At 50.9% G+C, this 22,310-nt stretch overlaps 2 protein-coding genes across 3 annotated transcripts in view; both read left to right on the forward strand.

Moving 5' to 3' along the window:
- The window catches only part of COL23A1 (collagen type XXIII alpha 1 chain), a 354,760-nt gene extending 352,787 nt beyond the window's left edge, over positions 1–1,973 (forward strand). Inside the window, exons 28-29 of the mRNA XM_047861807.1 lie at positions 492–530; positions 958–1,973. Of these exons, the coding sequence (XP_047717763.1) occupies positions 492–530; positions 958–960 (42 nt within the window). The 3' untranslated portion in view covers positions 961–1,973. The remainder of the gene's footprint in view (positions 1–491; positions 531–957) is intronic.
- A 3,635-nt stretch (positions 1,974–5,608) lies between these two features.
- Positions 5,609–22,310, forward strand: part of PHYKPL (5-phosphohydroxy-L-lysine phospho-lyase) — a 38,663-nt gene continuing 21,961 nt past the window's right edge. For both annotated transcript variants that reach the window (XM_047849525.1, XM_047849519.1), the window contains exons 1-8: positions 5,609–5,729; positions 6,603–6,721; positions 7,776–7,935; positions 11,963–12,037; positions 12,610–12,697; positions 12,775–12,891; positions 14,243–14,325; positions 14,570–14,795. In XM_047849525.1, coding sequence (XP_047705481.1) covers positions 5,671–5,729; positions 6,603–6,721; positions 7,776–7,935; positions 11,963–12,037; positions 12,610–12,697; positions 12,775–12,891; positions 14,243–14,325; positions 14,570–14,795 — 927 coding nt within the window. In that variant the 5' untranslated portion in view covers positions 5,609–5,670. The remainder of the gene's footprint in view (positions 5,730–6,602; positions 6,722–7,775; positions 7,936–11,962; positions 12,038–12,609; positions 12,698–12,774; positions 12,892–14,242; positions 14,326–14,569; positions 14,796–22,310) is intronic.

Here is a 22,310-nt window from a genome sequence, read left to right on the forward strand (position 1 = left end):
CTGCCCTGCCACCCAGATCCAGACACAAGGACCAGGACAGGCCAGAGGGGGATCCCGCTTCCTGGACTGCCCTTCAAAACACTCTTGGAGAAACTCCTGAGAGCTCTCAGGCCCCCCCAGTGTAAGGGGCCAGAGCCACCATCATGGCTGCGGGCAGGAAGCCATGAAGCCCCTCGGTATCTCCTGGCCGGCAGATTCCAGCACAGTACCTGATACTCCACAGTGCCCTGGTTCTGTCCCTGCTCTAGTGTCCCAACAAACCAAGCCCCATGGGGGCGCACTCGGGACAAGCCCAGTGAGAGGCCCTCATGTCTTGTGACCTGACTACCCAGGTGGACAGGCATTCGGGCCCTGCCTCAGTGGGGTCCAGTGGCCTCATGTGGCAGCTCCCTCAGCTCTGCCTCCCTACACACGGGGCAAGGGTGTACAGCGTGTAGGGAGCTGATCAAGTCCCCCACCCCCATCCCCACTGAAACGTTTTTCTTTTCCAGGGCCCTGATGGGCTGCCCGTGCCTGGCTGCTGGCATAAGGTACCTTGCAGGGAGGAGTCTCTAGGACAGGCTGTGAGGAGGGCGGCGGTGGGGGTGGGGGAGACCCCAGGGGCTGGGTGTCCGCGGTTCCCCACACAGTGACTGAATAGCCAGGTTTCCCTGGGATGACACGACCCCAGCTCTGACTCTCCCATCGTGTGGCCCCAGGCTTGGGGCTGTGGTCCCGGGTGACTAGTCCACCCTGTCGGTCAGTCGGGGCTCGCCCAGCACCTGGCCCAGCCAGCGCAAAGCCATCTGCACCCCCCTGGGACTTTGCCCAAACTGCCCCACTGAGAGGGGGTGAAAGCCAAGAGCTGGGCATGAGAGGATTGGGGGCATGCCCGTTCTAGAAGAAATGGGCAGGACAGGGTGCTCAGATCAGGGCAGGGCCTCCCTCCTCACCTTCAGTCTCTCCCTCCTCTTCCAGTGACCCCCGCACCCAGCTCACAACCTGTACAGATGCGTGTGGACGTTTTTAATTTTTGTAAAAACAGAACAGTAATATATTGATCTTTTTTTCACGGGATGCACCACCTGCGGCCTTGTCGCATTTAAGAGCATGGCCTGGCCCAGCCCTGGAACAATCAGCACGTGGAGCTGGCAGGAAAGGGGACGGGCCGGTCCAGGGTAATTGTGTACCCAAGGGGCAGCCGTGGGACTTGGCTCTCCCGAGAAGGAGACGAAGGTGAAAGTGCCTGGCTCAGGAGGGGCTGCAGAGATGCTGGGTTGGGCCCTCAGCCACCTGATTAGCAGAGAGACTGTCCACTGAGGTTCTGGAGCCCTGGGGCCCACCCCATCCAGAAAGGTCCGGGGCTTGGATGACAAACGCAGCTGCCCCAGCTTCTCTGGCCTCTGGACTTGGCCACAGCCAGCTGCCCGCCCCTTGGGGCCCCTCTGGGCCTTGGCTTCACCGGGACAGGACAAGATTTCTGCCCAGCACTTGCAGCTGGACGCTGCAAGCTTTGGGGAGCACGCTGCGCCCCCACTCCCACCAAGCTCAGTGGGCCTCAGGAAGCTAGCCTGCCATGAGAACACGTGCTGTCTGGCCCGGAGGAGACCACCACCCATGGACCCAGCTGCAAGGAGCCTCTCGATCCTCGAGTGTGGAGGACGGCGGGTCCCAGACTGGAGTGGCTGCTGCACCCAGAAGAGGGTCATGATGGGACTTTGCCAGCCCAAGGAGACTGGCCCGCAGCTCAGAGTTGGGGTCTCCTCTTGCCCCAACTCTCCCACCCGGGAGAGCTCCAGTCAGCCTGCCAGAAATGGTCCTTTGGATGAGCTGTGCAGATGAAGAAGGCATGGGTGGATTCCCGCCCAGCCCGAGCAGGGGGTCTGCAACCCCAGCCACCGTGCTCTGAGGAGAGGCTCCCCCACCTCTGACAGGGGCTCCCAGCTGTCATCCCCAGCCCAGATGCTTGCTTCCTTTCTCTGTATAGACGGTTATCGCTGCGTGTAATAAACCACAGTGTGTGTCTGGGTGTGCCTGTCCTTGCAGACTGCCCCTGAGCACCTCTTGGCAAGGTTTCAGCCTGGCCTTTGCTGGCTGGGCAGGTACAAGGGACAGTTCCTGGGTCAGAGCCCCCCTTCCCCCCCAGAAACCAGAGGAAGCTGTTCAGGGTCAGGGCAAAGATAGGGTTTGGTGTTAGAAAGACAGACTCAAGGCCTGGCCGGCTACGTACCGGCTGAGCCCTCCATCCAGTCATCATGTCACAGACTCCCTATACTCTCCTCCGATCCAACGGCCAATGACTGTTACATGACAGATCACCCTAAAGCTTACCTTAAAACAGCAGTGTTTCTTTCTTACAGTTCTAGGGGTGATAGGCTCAGCTGTGTAGTTGTCACTCAAGCTCTTCTACGCATGGTGGCCCATGCTGGCCGTACCTGGGACCTCAGAGAGCCAGGACACCTCTCTGTGTGGTCTGGGCTTCCTCCCAGCACAGCTGCTGGATCCCCACGGTACATGAGCCAGGTGGACCAGGCAGCAAGCTGTGTCACCGTTTACAGCCAGGCCTCAGAAATCAGATGGTGTCACTTCCTGCCAGAATCAGAGGCTCACCCTCATTCAAGGGGAAAGTGCCAACATCATCTTTAAGGAGAAAACATGGGATAGTAGATCTCGTGGCAGCCATCTTAGAAAATTCAAATCCGCCACCTCCTCTGGAAAATGGGACAGCAATGCTTACCCCTAGGACAGGTCAGGCACCAGGAAGCGTTTTTGGTTCGGAATCCCTTCTCTTTTCTCCACTCTAAGACCAAGCCAGGGCCACAGTCTTGCAGGATGTTTGTATTTCCCTCATTGCAGCTGGTCCTCATAACAACCCTGGGGGAGGAACCCAGTGAGGATGCCCATTTCACAGATGACAAAACCAAGCACATCCAGGGTAGTACGGACAAGAACAGGCCTGCAGTGATGGTATCTCAGGTCTTCTGTTTCCGAGGGGTAACACTAAGGAAACCCCAGTATGGGGAGTCTGCCCAGGTCACGCTACGTGGCTTCCTCACTATGCAGAAGAGGCCCAGCCACACACTGCTAGGGAGGAGGAAAGTATCAACTCCCCAGCTCTGTCTCCCTAAGTTGTTGGCAGTAAGTGGCGGGCCGTGCTGCTGGCTGGCCAATCGTGTGGCTCACTGGGGAAGCTGGTAGTGTGGAAGGGGACAGAAACAAAGTGGGGCTCTGAGGGCTGATGGAGATCACTGGGTGTCCGGGCATCCTTGGGAGCCCCAGCAAAACTTTACAATTCGGCTGGACGCTACAGTTAATCCGCTTCTCCCTCTACCTGGGTGATTCACTGGATCCCATAACCAGCCCTTTGAAGGAAGGACAGGCCTCCATGATTGGTGTCACTGTTTCCACTTCACATGTGGGGAAACTGAAGCACTTGAGCAGGGGGACACCTGCCCAGGGGTGCACAGCCAAGACAGTTGTGGGTGGCAGGCAGACTGGACCCAGGTCCTTGGATATCCTCCAGTTTGTCCTTCCAAATTGTTTGGCCGGGCATGGAGTCTGCTAGGCAGTGTCATGATGCTGGGTGATTGGCAGGCAGATCCTCAAGGGAGGAAGAAACCACCCCTTTGGCAAGACAAGGCCATCCATGGCGCACTGTTGCCCCCTTGTGGCCTCATACCGTGTATCGTCAGGTCTGCAAATTTCAACAAGCTTCAAAACACAGAGCCCACAGAGTCTTCCAAGAGCTTGGGCAGGGACAAAACACTACAGAAGAATGAATGATGTGCTTGAGGTCCCAGCTGAGACTCAGCGCGGGGGCGGGAAGGTGGGGGGGGGGGGTCCCTGCCTCACAGCTGAGCCTCAAGGACCGAGAGCTTCATGGCCCTCTGCTGAGAAAGTCAGTTTGGCCTCACACTACCCTCTTCCAAAGCGAGGGAAGCACATTTACTGAGCCCTGCTGCGTGCCATGGCAGCTAAGCTAATCACAAGGATTACTGTCACCTTTTCCAGATAAGCTGAGGTTCAAGAGGAGCAGGCTCACCCAGGCCTCGTTCTTCCTGATCCCCAAGATACTGCTAGAAACACACAGGGTGCTTGAGATTGTCACAATGATTGGGGAACACTCCTGGGACTCAAATCCCAATTCAGCCACTTCTTCCCATCCCTGCCCTGGTACCCTGAGGCCCACACTTGAGATAACAGAGGAGTGCTGAGCCTGGGGCCAGAGGAAAGAAGGAGTGGGCTTCTCTGAGCAGGAAGAAGGGGAAGCTTCCTAGTGTTGCCCCAACCCTACTGGAGACACTCTTGGCCCAGGAATTGGGCCAGCCTGGCCTGCGGCTGTACTGCCCCCCTGACCCTGGACACCCCGGGAGTAGATGAGATGTGAGCTGGACCTGAGTGTAACCTTCTCACTCTTACCCCAAGGCAGGAACAGTCCCAGAGCAGACCTGACTTCTCTGAGCTGCCCTGGGCCATTAGAGGCTTGTGTTTTGGGGCTAGAAACAGGGCCAAAGATGGGGCCTAAACAGGACTCTCAGACTCACACACCACCACCCCCCACCCCCTGCCCCCACCAGCCTGCCTTCTAACTCAGCCTAGGAAGACAGAAAGGTTCTGGAGATGGTTGGTGGTGATGGTTGCATGTGAATGTACTTAATGCCATTGAACTATACACTTAAAAATGGTTGCAATGGTAACATTATGTATATGATACCACAATTTTAAAAAAGTGAAACCCCAAATGCTCTTTAATAAATACCTTAAGCATTTTCCAGCATGGGGGAAGGGATGAAGAAATCAGCAACAAAGGGAGCAGAGCAGAGAGCTGAGAATCGTGACCGGTGACAGGAGGGACAGCAGGAACCTCCCCTTCCTCAGCTTGCTCAGGCCTCGACCTAAGTCCCTTGTTCTGGGTTTGTCAAGGCAGAAAGTCCCAGGGCCCCACCCCGGTTGGGGCTATGCCTCTGGTAGCGCAGCTTCCCAGCCCGTTGGGGGTCATTTCTTCTCATTCACTGCACTGAACGTCAGAGTCAGACAGACCTGAGCTGGAGTCCAGCCTCTGCTACACACTTGCTGGGTGCCTGGGAGCAAAGCCCCTTTCCTTCCTGGGCCTGAGTTTCCTGGCCGCTGACTATAAGGCTGAGCAGGCCTCCCCAACGCTGTTCCTGCCTACACACTGCACGACTCTCTCAGTGTTTACAGAACTCTGTTCACCCTCCCTGGATTCTAGCAGGAGTCATGCCGCCCTGAAGGTCATACTCATGCCCAGGACCCTCTTGGTCAGTCCCAGCAGTGACCCTGTTCCCTCCTGAAATTGGGGAGTCCTAGGTCTTGCCCCAGCATTGACAATCTCCTCTCCAGCCCTGAGGCCCTTGCTGTGAACCAGGCCCTGGGCTAGGTGTCAGTCACACATTCCCAGTTAACTCACAGGGCAACCCATTTTATGCACCAGTAAGGAGACGCGGGAAACAGCCCTGAGCTCAGAGCCCTGCTGGGACAGAAAAAAGCGGCGGGGTCACCCAAGAACCCTTCCCAGAGACGATAACCGCGAGGTGCCAGGGGCAGGAGGCGGGCGCTGCGTCCCCGGGGCCCGCGACGGGGGCGGGGCCCGCGACAGGGGGCGGGGTTGGCGGCCGAGCGTGCAACAGGCTTCTCTGCGCTGCGTCTCCGCGCAACTGCCCGCCCGGTGCCATGGCCGCCGATCGGCGCGGGAAGGCCGAGACTCTGGCCCTGAGGCGTGGGCTGCTAAGGTACTGAGACGGCGGCGCGGGGCGGTGCGCGCACGCACGACGCACGCACGTCCGGCGCGGAGCCCGCGGAGCCCAGGGACCTCAGCTCCGGGCCTCGCGCGGGCCCCGGCTCCCCGGCCCCACAGACGCAGCCGCCAGCTGCGGGTCCGCGGGGTTCCCGCGGCCGCCTCCCCGCCTGCGTCCTCATTGGGCTGCCCTGCGGCGCCGGGCCGACCCCACCGGCGGCTGCTGACCGGCCTTGGCCCCCTGGAGAAGGCCTCTGCCCTGGCACCTGGGAGGACCTCCCCCAGGGTTGGCCCGCCAGCTGGACCTGGCCTGAGAGTGATCCAGGAAGGGACTGAAAGTTCAGACGGAGGGTGGGCATAGGGGGTCGTCTCCCAGGAAGCCTTAGAGAAAGCCTACCTGTAACCTGTGAGAGGGACTCTTGGTGGCACATGGGGCTGACACCCAGCAGGGTAGCAGAGGCACTGGGCTGGCAAGGACCTTTCAGAGCTGAGCTCCAGCCACCTGCGAGGGTGCCCTCCCTCACACGCATCCCAGCAAGGAAACCCGGCTCTAAGGAGCCCCTGTAGGTCTGGAGCTGCCGTCGTTCCTTGGGATCCAAGGGATTAATGTGGGCACGTGCAGAAATGAGCAAGGCCGCCTAGCCTTCACATGACTTAAATAATTTCAGTTTTAGTAGCTTCTCACCCTATCACTTCCTCCTTTCCAGCCACCTATGGGTGAGGGACTGGAAGCAGGAAAGCACCACTGTGACCTTAAAGTTTTGTCCCTCCCAGAAACTGGGGGGTTGTGGGGGGCAGGTGCTATGGTGGGTGGACTTGTCCCTTCAGGTCTTCAGACATGGCTGTCCACTTCTTACTGTCCCCACAGCGATTCTTGCAGACTCTTTTATCCTGAGGATCCTATTAAGATTGTCCGGGGCCAAGGACAGTACTTGTACGATGAACAGGGTGCAGAATACCTGGATTGTGTCAACAATGTGGCTCATGGTTAGTATCCTACCTCAGGCTGGCAGGGCAGGGGAGCAGGCTGAGGCTGTGAACCTGGTCCCAGGGTGATCCTGAGATTGCAGAGAGGTGCGGAGAACTTGGGTTGAGCTGAGCAGAGGAGCCCAGTCTTTCTGGTGTGCCTCATGGAGAGGCTTCAAGCAGTAGCTGTGCTAAATCAGGCAGCACAGCAGTCAGAAGTCCAGTTCCACTTGGGACTGATGGCAAGCTCAGAGAACAGCAGTCAGCCTGACCATGATCAGCAACACAGCAGGCCTCTGGCCAAGTATTGGGAATCATGGTAGGGCTTCAGCCCCAGGGACCTTCTCAGGTGCTAGGCAAGGAAACTGAAGTAGGAATTTAGTTATCCAGGTGGGGCCACCAGAGCTGATGGGATGAAAAGGAGTCTGTGACCCAAAAAGCAAACTAGAGGTTAATGAAATAGTAAAAACAAGGGCTCTAGTCCCAAACTGCTTGGGTTCATCATATCCCTGCCCTCCACTTACATTATGATCTTGGGCAAGTTGTTTAATTCTCTGTGCCTCAGTTTGCTCATCTGCAAAATAGACACGATAATACTAGGGACTCATCTCAAGGTGTTTTAGAGGAATAAGTGAATTAATTTAGATAATTTGCTTGGAGTGTGCCTGGCTCAACACAGGTTGAGCTGTTATAATCCCAGGCTGTTGGCAATCAACATTACCTCCCGCCTCCATTGATTAGTGAAGTCAAGCCTGCCGACAGGCACTCCTCCCCACATCCTGTCTTTGTCCAACAGGCCTCAAGAAGCTTCCTTACAGACACGGATTTTCTAGATAGGGTTTCTGCCAACAAACTTTTTCTTTTGTCCGAATCTCTGGGACTCCTTTCTAGAACTGGCCTCTCTGGCACATACATACATACACACCACACACCCCGTCTTCAGACTCGCCTCTTTCCTCTCTGCCTCTCCCTCACAACTGCTCTCCTCTGGCTGGATTTATGGACTACAGCTGGGGGAGGCCCGGTGGGGCTGGCTGAGCAGAGGCACTATGTGACATTGGTGGCCCTCTTCCAGTTGGGCACTGCCACCCTCTCGTGGTCCAAGCAGCGCACGAACAAAACCAGGTGCTGAACACCAACAGCCGGTACCTGCACGACAACATCGTGGATTATGCACAGAGGCTATCAGAGACCCTCCCGGAGAAGCTCTCTGTGTTTTATTTCCTGAATTCTGGGTAAGTGGACTTCGGCCGGTGGTGAAGACAGAATTGCTCACCTATTGAAACCTAGTGTGGCTGACCCAGCAAGCACTGGGAGCGAGGCAGCCTTGCCCTTGCTGAGTCGGGAGCCCACACTCCCCTCTGTAGACCTTGGTGCTCACTCTGTCAGATCCCAGTTTTCTGGTCTCTTAGTAAGGCATGCCAGTACCTCTGTTGCATGATTGTCTCCACGATTGTCTTGGGGGCTTACCTAGGTAATATGTTCCTTTACTTCTGCCTTATGAATACACAGGCCCAGCTGGGGGGTATAGCTAAAATCCCTGCCCTCAGCTCGCTCAGTAAGGAACAGAAACATCAACTGGTCCTTCACAGAAATGCAGAGGTCATTGTCTGGAGGAGAAGGAAGGGACCTGATGAGGCAGAGAAGCGGTGAGGGGCCAAAGCCTTCCAGCAGAGGGTCAGGGAAGACTTCTCTATCAGGCAAAGAGCTGATGAGCAGGAAGGAAGCTGCCTACTTCACCAGAAGTATTCATGTCAGGGTTGCTCAGCCTGTGCAAAGGCCCTGCAGCAGTCAGGGCATGGCATCTGGCACACTTGAGGACCCAAAGGGAGAGGAGAGGGTATGAGCTGACACATTCCAAGTGAGGAATTTGTTTTTATCCTGAGAACACTGGGAAGCCATCTGAGGGTTTTAATCAGGCAAGTGATGTCATCAGGGCTGGAGAAGAGCAAGAATGGACCCCATTGGGCACCAATTCAGCAGCCAGGTGACAGGTGATGGTAGCTAACGCTAGTAGTGGCAGCGGGGACAGGAACAGCAGATGATGATGTGTACGTAGGTCTGGCCCAGCCTTGCCTGGGACAGAACACTCCAACAAACCGAGTCATGGCATTTGGGTTATAGTAATGAGTGTTACCATCATCACTGTCATTTTCTTTTTTTTTTTTTTTTTTTAATGTTTATTTATTTTTGAGACCATGCGAGAGACAGAGTGCAAGCAGCGGAGGGGCAGACAGAGGGAGACACAGAATCTGAAGGGGGATCCAGGCTCTGAGCTGTCAGCCCAGAGCCTGACGTGGGGCTCGAACTCATGAACTGTGAGATCATGACCTGAGCCGAAGTTGGATGCTTAACCGACTGAGCCACTCAGATTCCCCCCTGTCATTTTCATCCATCAGTACCCCCCCCACCCCCGCCGCCACACCTTGGTAATTTCTAGGATGCGTAAGTTCCCATCTTCAGTTTTCAGATAAGGAAATAGTAGTTCAAAGAAAGGACTCAGCTTGGGGTCCTTTCTGGGGCAAAGCCAGAACCAGAGCTTATTAGGGAAGAGCAGAAAGCTGGGTCCAGGAGTGAGAGCTTCCTGGGCAGTGGGGTCAGGGACGTTTGCTGGTTTATTCCATCACATGCACTCTGGATTCCAGCAACTTCCACGTTGCCAAATCCAGCGGTCTCTTTGCTGCTCTTGCCTTACACTATCTCTCGGCAATGTTGACAGCATCACCACTCTCCAGAAGTGCTTTCTAGTCTCGCTTCCAGGATGCTGCACACTCCCGGTTTCCACCAGTCTCTGGCCACCCCTTGGTCTCCTCTGCCAATCGCTTCTCCTCTCTTCTTTGGGGCTGGTCCTGAGCCCTCTCCCTGTGTGATCTCATCCATTTCCAAGTCTTTCCATGTTCACGTGCTAATGACTCCCAAATTTGTGTCTCAAGCCCGGATGCTTCCCATGTGTTCCAGCCCCAAGGTTCTAAATGCCCACTTCTGGAACATCTCCAACTCGATAGGTCCAAAAGGAGTTGGTTGTCTTCTGCCAACACCTGGTATGGGACCACGGCACTGGCTGTCACTGGCATTCTCAGGAGGACACCCTCCCCCCGCCACCCCGACCCTGTCTCACCTCGTAAATGGCAACACTATCTGCATCTCTCCTCCAGGCAGGAACCACACACCCTCCTCCCAATCCTACAGCAAGCCCGCTTCATCTGTCCCCAAGTTGTCTTCTGCCTCTGTCCCTCTTTCTGTTCTCCATGGCCACGACCTGCTCTGAGCTGGGTGTCCTTAGCTCTTGTCTCTTCCCCTTTTACTCCATTAGGCCCACACAGCCGGAGGCTGCCTCCTCAGATGGGAGCTGATTCACGTCCCTTCTCAGATTAAAACTCTTCAGTAGCAGGGCACCTGGGTGGCTCTGTCGATTAAGTGTCCTCTTGATTTCGGTTCAGGTTGTGACCTCAGGGTCGTGGGATCAAGCCTCATGTCAGGCTCTGTGCTGAGCGTGGAGCCTGCTTGAGATTCTTTCTCTCTCCCTCTGCTCCTCTCCCCTGCTTGCATTCTCTCTCTCTCTAAAAATAAAATAAATCTTGAGGTGCCTGGGTGGCTCAGTCGGTTAAGCGTCTGACTTCGGCTCAGGTCATGGTCTCACAGTTTGTGAGTTCGAGCCCTGCATCAGGCTCTGTGCTAACAGCTCAGAGCCTGGAGCCTGCTTCAGATTCTGTGTCTCCCCCTCTCTCTGCCCCTCCCATGCTCATGCTCTGTCTCTCTCTGTCTCTCAATAATAAACGTTAAAAAAAATTTTTTTAATAAATAAATAAAATCTTTAAAAAAAACAAATACAGCAAAACCTTGGTTCGCAAGCATAATTCATTCCAGAAACATGGTTGTAACCCAAAGCACTTGCATGTCAAAGCAAATTTCAAGAACCGTTGGCTCAGTTGTGATCATGTGACATTCAGTGTCTCATACCACTCATAAGACATTGCTCATTTATCAAGTTAAAATTTGTTAGAAATGTTTGCTCATCTTGCAGGACACTCACAGAACAAGTTACTCACAATCCAAGGTTTTACTATAAATAAAAATAAAAAAACTCTTCAGTAGCTTGGCATGGCACTGAGAAGAAAATCTAGGCGCCTTCCAAGGTCCTGTGTGTGGGGCCCCTGCGTATCTCCCCACTTCCTCTCCCATGCTGCCCCTTGCCTCCCTTGTGCGTCTCGGTTCCCTGAGCACACCGAGCACTTTTCCTGCACATGTCCCTTGCACGTGCTGCTCACTCTGCCTAGAAACTTCCCTCTGGGGACTCAGTTCTGGTGGTGTCTCCTCACAGAGGTTTTCCCTGACCCCTTTAGATAGGGCTGCCATGACAAAATGCCACAGGCTGGGAGGCTTGAATAACAAATTTATTTCTCCTACTCCTGGAGGCCAGAATCCAAGAATAAAATGTCAGCAGGTTTGACTTCTTTGAGGCCTCTCTCCTTGGTTTGTAAATGGCCACCTTCTGGCTGTGTCCTCACTTGGTCTTTCTTCTTGGCGTCCACGTCTCTTGTGTCTCTGTGTGCCCACGTTTCCTCTTCGTGTAAGGACACTAGTCAGATTGGATTAGGGCCCACCCTGACAGACTCATTTTAATTTATATAAATTTAGGGGCGCCTGGGTGGCTCAGTCAGTTGAGTGTCTGACTTTGGCTCAGGTTATGATCTTGTGTTTCTGGGTTCCAGCCCCACATCAGGCTCTGTGCTGACAGCTCAGAGCCTGGAGCCTGCTTCAGATTCTATGTCTCCCCCCCCCCCCCCCCCCCCCCCGCTTTCTGCCCCTCTCCTACTCTGTCTCTGTCTTTCAAAAATAAATAAATGTTAATTCATATAAATTTATGTTAAATAGTCACATTCTTAGGTGGTAGGGGTTAGGGCTTCATCATAAGAATTTGGGGGGACACAATTGAGGCCCTATGTGGTTCTCTTGGGGCACTTATAAAAATGATCATTCTTTGTTTATTTTGCTTTCATGATACCTACTAGAATATAGAAAGCTCCAGAAGAGCCAGGACCTATTTTCCTTACTATTTCCAGCCCCCACCCCAGCTCCTAGCACATTTGATAAAATGTTGATTGAGTGAATGAACTCAAATGAGTCACAAATGGTGTCCTGAGAATCTTCTTGCTGCTGGCAGGGCTTTTCTTTCCCTCTGGACTTCCCTGTAGGAAGCAGGTATCCAGGAGGAAAGCCCTTGGACAGCAGTCTGAGCGGGGCCCACCTTTTCTTTCATAGGTCAGAAGCCAATGACCTGGCCCTGAGGCTGGCCCGCCAGTACACGGGACATTGGGACGTGGTGGTGTTAGACCAGTAAGTGCCATTTCCAGAAGCCTGGGCCCACCACTTACTGGGGATCACTGAGGCTCCAGCTTTGAATGCCTTGGGCAGGAAGATGAGGAGGGGCCTGGGCTACTGGAGGGAAACATGAAGACCCGGCCATAGAGACACCCCTACATACACCAGGGGGCTCTTTCCCCCAGGGCCTCTCTTCTGGCAGCAGAAAATGCTTTGTAAGGTGGTGAGAATGGGTCCCACAGTTTGGTATTAAAACAGCCCTGATGGTATTGAGTATCTGCTGTGCACCAGGCCCAGGCCCAGGGCTAGAGCATTAATGACAGTTCTGAAGGAGAACCCCCCACCCCCCACTTCTCAGCAGACAGAACTGAACCCAGAGAGGTTAACCGATTAGCCACCATTGTAGCTAGTAAGCGGTCATATGGGAAGTCTTACTGGCTCCAAGGCCCGTGCTGGTTCCCAGCCCCAGGAGTCGGGCGCTGTGTTGGAAAGGTTGGTCTTCCCTGTGTCTCCTGAGGTGGATGGACGTTGGTCGGGACTGGGCCATGGAGTACTCGTTCCTGAGCCCCCTCCGTTCTTCTCCTCAGTGCTTATCACGGTCACCTGAGCTCCCTGATTGACATCAGCCCCTACAAGTTCCGAGACCTGGATGGCCAGAAGGAGTGGGTCCATGTGGTATGCACTGCCCAAGTGGGCAACAGGTCGGTGCTCACCCCCCCAGCCTGGATGACACGGCGCTGTCACTCCCACAGGCACCTCTCCCAGACACCTACCGGGGTCTTTACCGGGAGGACCACCCCAATCCGGCTGGGGCCTATGCCAGCGAAGTGGAACGCGTGGTGAACAGCGTACAGGAAAAGGGCAGGAAGGTAACTGTGTCTGCACAGGTCCCGTGAATCGAACAGCGGCTGGCATTTCAACCCAGTACTAGATACCGGGGACCCTGGGAGAAACTGGAACTGGCCCGCCCCCATTAGGAATCTAGTTGGGGGGGGGGCGGTTAGCTGCTCAGCAGACAGTCTAGATAAAGGTACGTGCTGGGTGTTACAGGGGTCCAGAGGCCCCTGGCTGGACGGTTCCGTGCAGAGGGGTTAGCACTCAGGGGGCATGGGGCAACCCAGGCAGACATCACCGTGAGGCCTGGCCCAGCTGGCAGGAAATGAGCTTAGAGAAGCAGGCAGAACGTAGGCCTACAAGGGCAGTGCAGGAGGGCTGGAGGCCAGAGAGCAGTAAGACCAGGGGTGCATTTGAATGGGGCCAGCCTGAGGCCGTGAGGAGTCCCTGCCCCCGTGTTGTAGTGGCCGTGGAGTTCAGGGGCAGAGACAGGAGAGATGGGTGTGCACTGGGAGAGCAGTGGCCACGGGGACCGATGGACGGAGTTAGCTGTTGGTGGGAGGGCTCTCCGGAAAGTCTTGCTGCAGCAGTGACAGCTGAACACAGGACACACAGCAAAGAGCAGCAGGCTATGAAGCCAGAAAGCCTGGCAGAACCAGATCAGGGGAGGTCGGCGTGTGCAATTCAGATGCTTTGCCTGCACTTACATAAAAGCAGAAAAGAGACTGTTTCCTACCCCATCAGTCCTTCCTTCATCTGGGCGGTAGCCTCTGAAGCAGCTCTAGGACTAAACATAGCTTGGAGGTCACAGCTGTAAGAAATGGGGTCACGGAAGTGCTTTACACAGGACAGTGATGAGTTTGGCGACTGAACTGAGGCTCACCCTGGTGGCCGATGGAGGATGGACTACCAGAGGCATCCCACCAGGTGGCATCTGCAGGAGGCCAAGGCAGAAAGTGACAGATATGCCAGGAGGCAGGTGTGTCCAGGTGGAGGGGCTGAGCGTGCGCACAGACACTGGAGAGGCAGAGGCCGTGCTGACTGGATGAAGGAAGAGGCTGGATCAGGGCTGGGGGCTGAGTTTCCCTCGGTGGGGGTGATGGGAGTCACCAGGGAGGAACAGGGAAGGAACAGTCCGATGGGGAGAAACCTGGGACATGCTGCGTACAAAGGGTCTGGAGAACTCCATGCAGTAAGAGTTGGTTTGTGGCCCCAGAGCAAACCCGGTCACAGGCCAGATGTGACCTGGAGCCCGAAATGGCCACACAGCCATGCTGGTGACTGGTCCTGCTTGGAGCCAGCGCTGAGCCAGCATTGGCAGGACATGCTCCGCCTGCCACTCAGTGCCTCCACAGTGGTATCCCCAGCATCCTGTCTCGTCCACAGATTGCAGCGTTCTTTGCAGAGTCTCTGCCCAGCGTGGGAGGACAGATCATCCCCCCTGCCGGCTTCTTCCAGGAAGTGGCAGAGTGAGTAGCTGAGATGGCAGGGCTGTAATAATGGGGTTTCTCGACCTTTGTTCCAAATTCCAGCCTCAGCTTGGCCTCTTGGCCAGAACTTTGAGAAGAAATGGTGGCTCTGAGAAAGCCAGCCACCTGCCTAAGGCCCCCACCTTAGTGCTGGCAGAGCCAGGGTTCAGGGTCCAAGACCCCCGAGCTCCTGGTCTGATCCTCCTTATCACAGACCCAGTCAGCCATCTGTCCTCTGCCACAGGCACATCCACAGGGCCGGAGGGGTCTTTGTCGCAGACGAGATTCAAGTGGGCTTTGGCCGAGTGGGCCAGCACTTCTGGGCCTTCCAACTGCAAGGAGAAGACTTTGTCCCTGACATCGTCACCATGGGCAAGTCCATCGGCAATGGCCACCCCGTAGCCTGTGTGGCCACAACCCAAGCTGTGGCAAGGGCATTTGAAGCCACCGGCGTCGAATACTTCAACACGGTGAGTGAAGGCTCCAGGGCAAGGGAGCACCGTGTGTCCTGCGGGCCTCACCCTGGTGGTCCTTAAAGAGCAAAGGCCACAGGCCTAGCACTGTGCCCAGTGCACAGATTTCTAAGATGCTGTCCTTGGGGGTTACTGTAGGTCAGAGGGAAAAATATACACAACCTTAATTTTTTTTAATGTTTCTTTATTTTTGAGAGAGAGAGCTTGAGCAGAGGAGGGGCAGAGAGAGGGGGAGACAGAGTCCCAAGCAGGCTCCATGCTGTCAGCGCAGAGCCTGTTGTGGGGCTCAAACCCACAAACCAAGATCAGTAAGATCATGACCTGAGCCAAAGTCTGACGCTCAACCAACTGAGCCACCCAGGTGCCCCACACACCTTTTAAAAACTCGCATCAATCTAAAAGCTGTCTCAAGAGATGGTGCCTTGTAAAGTATGCAGAATGAATACAAGAGGCCCTCTCTTGCTGCTGGGTGTCATGCCCTGTGCCTGAGCTGATGCAGATGTGTGAGGAGCTCCATCTGTCTGGGTGACTAATGGTCTGGGAGCAGAGTTAACATTCCAGTTGGAGCTTTGAGGAGGGCATGGCTCCCTGTCCTTGGGCGGGGGAGGGGGGAGGCTGGAGAGCTTTCCCTAAGTTCAGCGGCACTGAGAGAACATGCAGGGGGTGAGGGGAACACGGTCATCAGCAGGGGCTTCCTCAGAGCTGAGGAGTCAGGACCCATCCTGACGTCAGTGACGAGCCATGACGAGCCATGGAAGGGTTTTAACTGGGGACAGATGAGGTCTGAAATACACTCGAGAGGGATCTCTGGTGATCAGTGTAGAGAAAGAACCAGAGGTGGGGAAACAGATCCAGAAGGATCTTGTCTAAGACAGGAAGACCCAAGTCTGGGCACAGGCCACAGGGAGGACATGGGCAGGGACAGCGTCGAGGGAAGAACTCACTATGACTTCTCAAAAAAGAGCCAGTTCAAATTGGGGCTGAAACATGTCAGGATTGGGCAAGGTGGGCAAAAGTTGGCAGAGGTCGTTAAGGGTGAGGGCTGATGGTTTGGTAAATCGTCACTTTGTGTCCAGGAGACACGCAGATAGAGCTCCTGCCCTGGACCAGACCTGTAGACACCTGACCTTGGAGGCGTGGACAGCTTGCATTCGGGGACAGCACAAGGGACGAGGGATGTGGGAGGGAGGGCAGAGAAGGGGTGTCCTGTGAGTGGGGCATCTGGGGGAACAGGGAGGAGCAGCCCTGGGAGCAGGAAGGAGTGTGTTGTGAGGGCTGAAAGACAGATCTGGGTTTTTATTTCTTTGGCTTAACCTGAAGTGCCCATAGTTAGATCATACATAGTTAGTTCATGAAGACTCATCCTCTGTCCCTGCACGGTCCTCTCTTCATTAGCCAGCTATCCAGGTACTTTTGTTTATGTAATAAGCATCCAAGAAGCCATTATTCCAAATGAAAGTTAGGACCTGGACAGTAACCTGCATCTACCCGTATGGTTGCTCCCCAGTCCCATCTCATTGCCTCTGCCACCCCGGTAACCATCACCACGTTCATTATTTATTCTGGTTGTTTTTTTAACCTTATAAAACGTGTATCATGCTGTGTGTTGTCTTTGGAGATTTGTTTTTTTCACCTAACATTAAGTCACTAAGAATTGTCCACATTGCTTGTCACTGAAGTTTGTTGTTGCTTTAAGGGTATGTGTTTACTTTGAGAGAGACAGAGACATTCCAGGGTCGGGGGGGGGGGGGTTGGGGGGGGGGAGGGACACAGAGAGAGGGGTTGAGAGAGAATCCCAAGCAGGCTCCATACTGTCAGCACAGAGCCCAACTCACAGCTTGAACTCATGAAACCTGAGATCATGACCTGAGCTGAAACCAAGAGTCAGATGCTTAACCGACTGAGCCACCCAGGCACCCCTGAAGTTTGTTTTGACTGCTTTATACTGTCCCCACCATATGAATGGGCCCTGGCTTATTTGTCCATTCCTCTTGATGTGCTCTGGGGTTGTCCCCATGTTTTTTGCTGCTATAAATAACTTTTATAAGTTTCTGTTGTACATGTGCAAGAGTCTGTCTTAGGAATAGACCCTACAAGTGTAATTGCTAGGTCGTGGGGGTCTGTGTTCACCTCCATTTTAACAGATGATGACATCTGTTTTCCACAGTAGGTCACAAGTTAGCATCCTGCCTGTGGCGGGTAAGAGATTCTGTGGGTCTACTTCCTCTCAAATGCCTTTTAACATTTGCCGGGCAAGTAGGGTTAAAATGGTAGCCCCTCATGTCAGGGAGTGTTCTTGATACGCCATCCCCTGGTTTCAAATTACGTGAAACATCTCTTCATATGTTTTTGTTTTAAGTTTTTATTTAAATTCTAGTTAGTTAACATACAGTATAATGTTAGTTTCAAGGGTACAATATAGTGATTCAGTGCTTCCATACAACACCCAATGTGACACCCATCGTGACGAGTGTGCTCCTTAATCCCCATCACCTATTTCCCCCACCCCCCACCCACCTCCCCTCTGATAACCTTCAGTTTGTTCTCTTTAGTTAAGAGTCTGTTTCTTGGTTTGTTTCTCTCTCTCCCTTTTTCCCCCTTTGCTTGTCTGTTTTGTTTCTTAAAATCCACATAGGAGTGAAGTCATAGTCATATGGTATTTGTCTTTCTCTGTGACTTATTTCGCTTAGCATTGTATTTTCTAGCTCCATCCATGTTGTTGCAAATGGTGAGATTTCATTCCTTTTTATGGCTGAATAACATTCCATTGTTTATATATACCACATCTTCCTTATCCGTTCATCAGTCGTTAGACACTTGGGCTGCTTCTATATCTTGGCTATTGTAGATAATGCTGCTATAAACATAGGGTACATGTAACCCTTTGAATTAGTGTTCTTAATATTCTTTGGGTAAATACTCAGTAGTGCCATCGCTGGATCATAAGGCAGTTCTCTTTTTAACTTTTTGAGCAAACTCCATACTGTGGCTGCACCAGTTTGCATTCCCAACAGTGCACAAGGGTGCCTTTTTCTCAACATCCTCACCAACACCTGTTGTTTCTTGTGTTGTTGACTTTAGCGTTCTGACAGGTGTGAGGTGATATCTGATTGTAGTTTTGATTTGCATTTCCCTGGTGTTAAGTGACAGTAAACATCTGTTCATGTGTCTGTTGGCCATCTGGATGTCTTCTTTGGAGAAATTTCCGTTAGTGTCTTCTGCCCATTTTTTAATTGCATTATTTGTTTCTTGAGTGTTGAGTTATATTAGTTCTTTATAGATTTTGGATATCTTCGTATGTTTATTGGCCATGTGTTTCCTTTTCTGCAAAATGCCTGTTTTTTCTTTTGCCCGTTTTTTGATTGAGTTACTAGAGCTTTTCTTACTTATTTGCAGGAGTTTTGTGTGCCTGTGTATATGCATTTGTGTATGTGTATATATGCATTTGTGTGTGTGTGTGTACACAGGGCACACACACACGTATTCTTGATACTGGTCTTTTGTCAATTGTGTAGGTTGTGAATATGTTCATCCCATTTATAACTTGCCTTTTACTTCTTTTACATATTTTTTGTTGAACCACAGTTTTTAATTTTAGCATGGACTACATCAGTCTTTCCTTTAATAATTCTTTTTGTGTCTCATTTCAGAGATCTCTCCCTACCGCTAAAGTCTACAAGGTATTCATCTACAGTTTCTGTTAGGTATCTTAACATTTTGTCTTGACATATAAGCCCTTAGTCCACCTGGAGGTGATTTTTGTACATGGTGTGAAACAGGAATCACATTTCATCTCTGTGAATGTGAATAACATGTTTTTAGCTTCCTTTGTTCCCCCGCTGATCGGACATGCTACCTGCATTACGTAGCCAGAGTTCATATGCACACAGGTGTGTTTCCAGGTTCTTCTTTCTGTTCTTCTAGTCAGTTTGTCTATCTGTTGCTCTACCACATTGCCTTATTACTAGAACTTCTTAATGAGCTGTATGTCTGGTAGAAAAGTTCTCCTCTGACCTGTTTTTTCCTTCTTCAGAAGTGTTCTGGCCATCCTGGCCCTTTACTATTTCACTGATGTTTTATTTTAAAGTTATCTTTAAACAGGAAAAACCCTGTTGGAATTTTGATAGGGAAATCACTTGAATCTGTAGATGAACTTGAAACAAAAATTGATGTATATTATTGAATCTTGCTACCCATGAACATGGCATACCTCTCCATGTTTTACAAATTCCCCCACAGAGATCTTACACATTAAATTTATTCCTAGATATTTGAAACTTTCTATCATAAAAGATGACCTCTCTTTATCTGTATACTCTTTGCTGCTGCTGTATAAAATATGGACTTTTGTATATTAATTTTTTTATCCATTCTCTTGCTAAACTGTTCTATCACTTCTAGTAATTTATAGGCAGACCTTTTCTTCTTTGTTCCTATGTAAAAAATCATATCCTCTCAAAAAAATGGCAGTTGTTTGATTATACTGGGTGAGACTTCCAATACATAGTTGACAACCAATGGTGACAGTGGGCATACTTGTCCGGTTTATAGGAATATTTATAATGCTTGTCCATCAAGGATGATATTTGGTATAGATTTTCCTTTCATCTCTTTTTTAATGTTTTTGGGTTTTTTTGGGCTTTTTTTTTTTTTTTTTTTGAGAGAGAAAGAGAAAAGTGCAAGGAGGGGAGGGGCAGAGAGAGGGAACACAGAATCTGAAGCAGGCTCCGGGCTCCAAGCTGTCATAATAGAGCCCGATGAGGGGCCCAAACCCACGAACCCTGAGATCATGACCTGAGCCAAAGTCAGACACTTAACTGACTAAGCCACCTAGGTGCCCCTAACAAAAATTAATTTAACACTAATTTTCTTAACATTAATTATTCAGATTTCCAGGTTTTAATTTCTATCCAGTAAATATTAATAGATATAACCCATATAAACAGAAGCTCTTTGGGTTCCTCAATAATTTTTGAGAGTGTAAAGGGATTCTAAGTTCTACAATGTGAGGGCTGAGGCACCTGGGTGGTTCAGTTGGTTAAGCCTCTGACTCTTGATTTCTGCTCAAGTCATGATCTTACAGTTGTGAGATTGAACCCCACGTTGGGCTCCATGCTGAGCATGAAGCCTGCTGGGGATTCTCTTTCTCCTTCTCTCTCCCTCCCCTGCTCACGTGCACTTACATGCTCACTCTCTCAGAAAAATTAATTAATTAATTAATTAAATTTAAAGTGAGGACCACTGCAATATTCAGCTCTGGGTTTTTCAAAAATACAGCAGAGTATTGTTAACTATGGTAACCATTCTGTACATTATGCCCCCAGAACTTATTTATTTTGTAATTGGAAGTTTGTAACTTTAGACCAACTTCACTAATTTTGCCCAACCCCCACCCTCTCACCTCTGGCAACTATATGTTCTCTGTATCTAAGTGTTCCATCTTGGGTTTGTTTTTTGCTTTTAGTTTTGATTCCACAAATAAGTGAGATATATTATTTGTCTTTCTCTGTCTGACTTATGTCACTTAGCATAATGTCCTCAAGGTACAGGGTATGTTGTCACAAATGGCAAGATTTCCTTCTTTTTTTTATGGTGGGATAATATTCCATTGTGAATATATACCACATTTTCTGTATCCATTCAACCATGAATGGACACTTAGATTGCTTCTCTGTCTTAGCTATTGAAAATTGTGCTGCAAGAAACATGGTGGGGTGCAGATATCTCTGAGATAGTGTTTATGTTTCCCTTGGATAAATACCCAGAAGTGGAATTGCTGGATCATATGGTAGTTCTTTTTTTTTTTTTTTTAATATTTATTCATTTGGGGGAGAGTGCAAGCAGGGGAGGGGCAGAGAGAGGGGGACAGAGGACCCGAAATGGGCTCTGCACTGACAGGCTGACAGCAGCAAGCCTGATGTGGGGCTCTAACTCATGAACCACGAGATCGCCACCTGAGCGGAAGTCAGAGGCTCAACTGACTCAGACACCCAGGTGCCCCTGATCATTCTAGTTTTAATTTTTGAGGAACTTCTGTTCGGTTTTCCATAGTGGCTCCCCCTATTTGCATTCCCACCAACAGTACACAAAGGTCCCCTTTTCTCCACATCCTCACCAACGTTTGCTATTTCTTATCTTCTTGGTAATAGCCATTCTCCCAGGTACGAGGTAATACCACAGTTTTGATTTACATTCCCCTGATGACTGGTGATGTTGGGCACCTCTTTGTGTACCTGTTGGCCATCTGTGTGTCCTCTTGGGAAAATGTCTGTTCAGATCTTTTAATGCCCATTTTTTAATCATATTGTTTGTTTTTTGGCTATTGAGTTGTGTGTATTCTGTATATATTTTGACTATTAGCTCCTTATCAAATACATGATTTGCAAATATTTTCTCCCATTTGGTCAGTTGCCTTTTCATTTTGTTGATGGTTTCCTCCGCTGTGCGGATGCTTTTTAGTCTGATGTAGTCCCACTCGTTTATTTTGTTGCCTTTGCTTTTGGTGTTAAATCCACAAAATTGCCAAGACTGGTGTCAAGGAACTTATCAGGTATGTTTTCTTCTCAGAGTTTTATGGTTTCAGGTCTTATATTCAAATCTTTAATCCATTTTGAGTTAATTTTTGTGTATGGTGTAAGACAGTAGTCAATTTTCCAGGAACTGAATCCTTTTTTTTTTTTTTTTTTTTTTTTGGGACAGAGAGAGACAGAGCATGAACGGGGGAGGGGCAGAGAGAGAGGGAGACACAGAATCGGAAACAGGTTCCAGGCTCTGAGCCATCAGCCCAGAGCCCGACGCGGGGCTCAAACTCGCGGACCGCGAGATCGTGACCTGGCTGAAGTCGGACGCTTAACCGACTGCGCCACCCAGGCGCCCCAGGAACTGAATCTTTATCACAAAGAGTAATCTTTTCCATTCCTAATAATGATGTTGGGTCTTAAATCACATTTTATCTGCTATGAGTCCACCTTTCAGTCAGCTTTAGATGTGTTTCTTTTATTGAATATATATCTAGAATTTGGGGGTTTTTGGTGTAAACTTGTTAATATTTTACTTTAAAAGTGATTACTTAATACAATTTAAATTTAATGTAATTATTGGTATATTTAGGCCTGTTGCTAACATCTTCATTTATAATTTCAGTTTATCATGCTTTTCTCTTTTAATAGTATCTGTATTAAAAGTATTCCATCTCAAATCATTTTCAGTGTAAGCCTTTATATTGCAGAACTTCTGCAATCTTGTGTGCCTAAGAATATTTTTTATCAGGGCCTTATATTTAAATATTTTAGCTAGGGGGTATCTGGCAGGCTCAGTTGGTGGAATATGCAACTCTTGATCTCAGGGTTGTGGGTTTGAGCCCCATGTGGGGTGTCGAGATGACTTAAATAAACAAACTTTAAATAAAAATTCAGTGGTTTTTAGTGTACTCACCAAGTTGTACCAGCATCAGTACTGTCTTAATTCTGGAACATTTCCATCACCCAGAAAGCAGGCCCATACCCGTTAGCA

This window comes from Prionailurus viverrinus, chromosome A1, assembly GCF_022837055.1.
Source record: "Prionailurus viverrinus isolate Anna chromosome A1, UM_Priviv_1.0, whole genome shotgun sequence".
Taxonomy (NCBI): domain Eukaryota; kingdom Metazoa; phylum Chordata; class Mammalia; order Carnivora; family Felidae; genus Prionailurus; species Prionailurus viverrinus.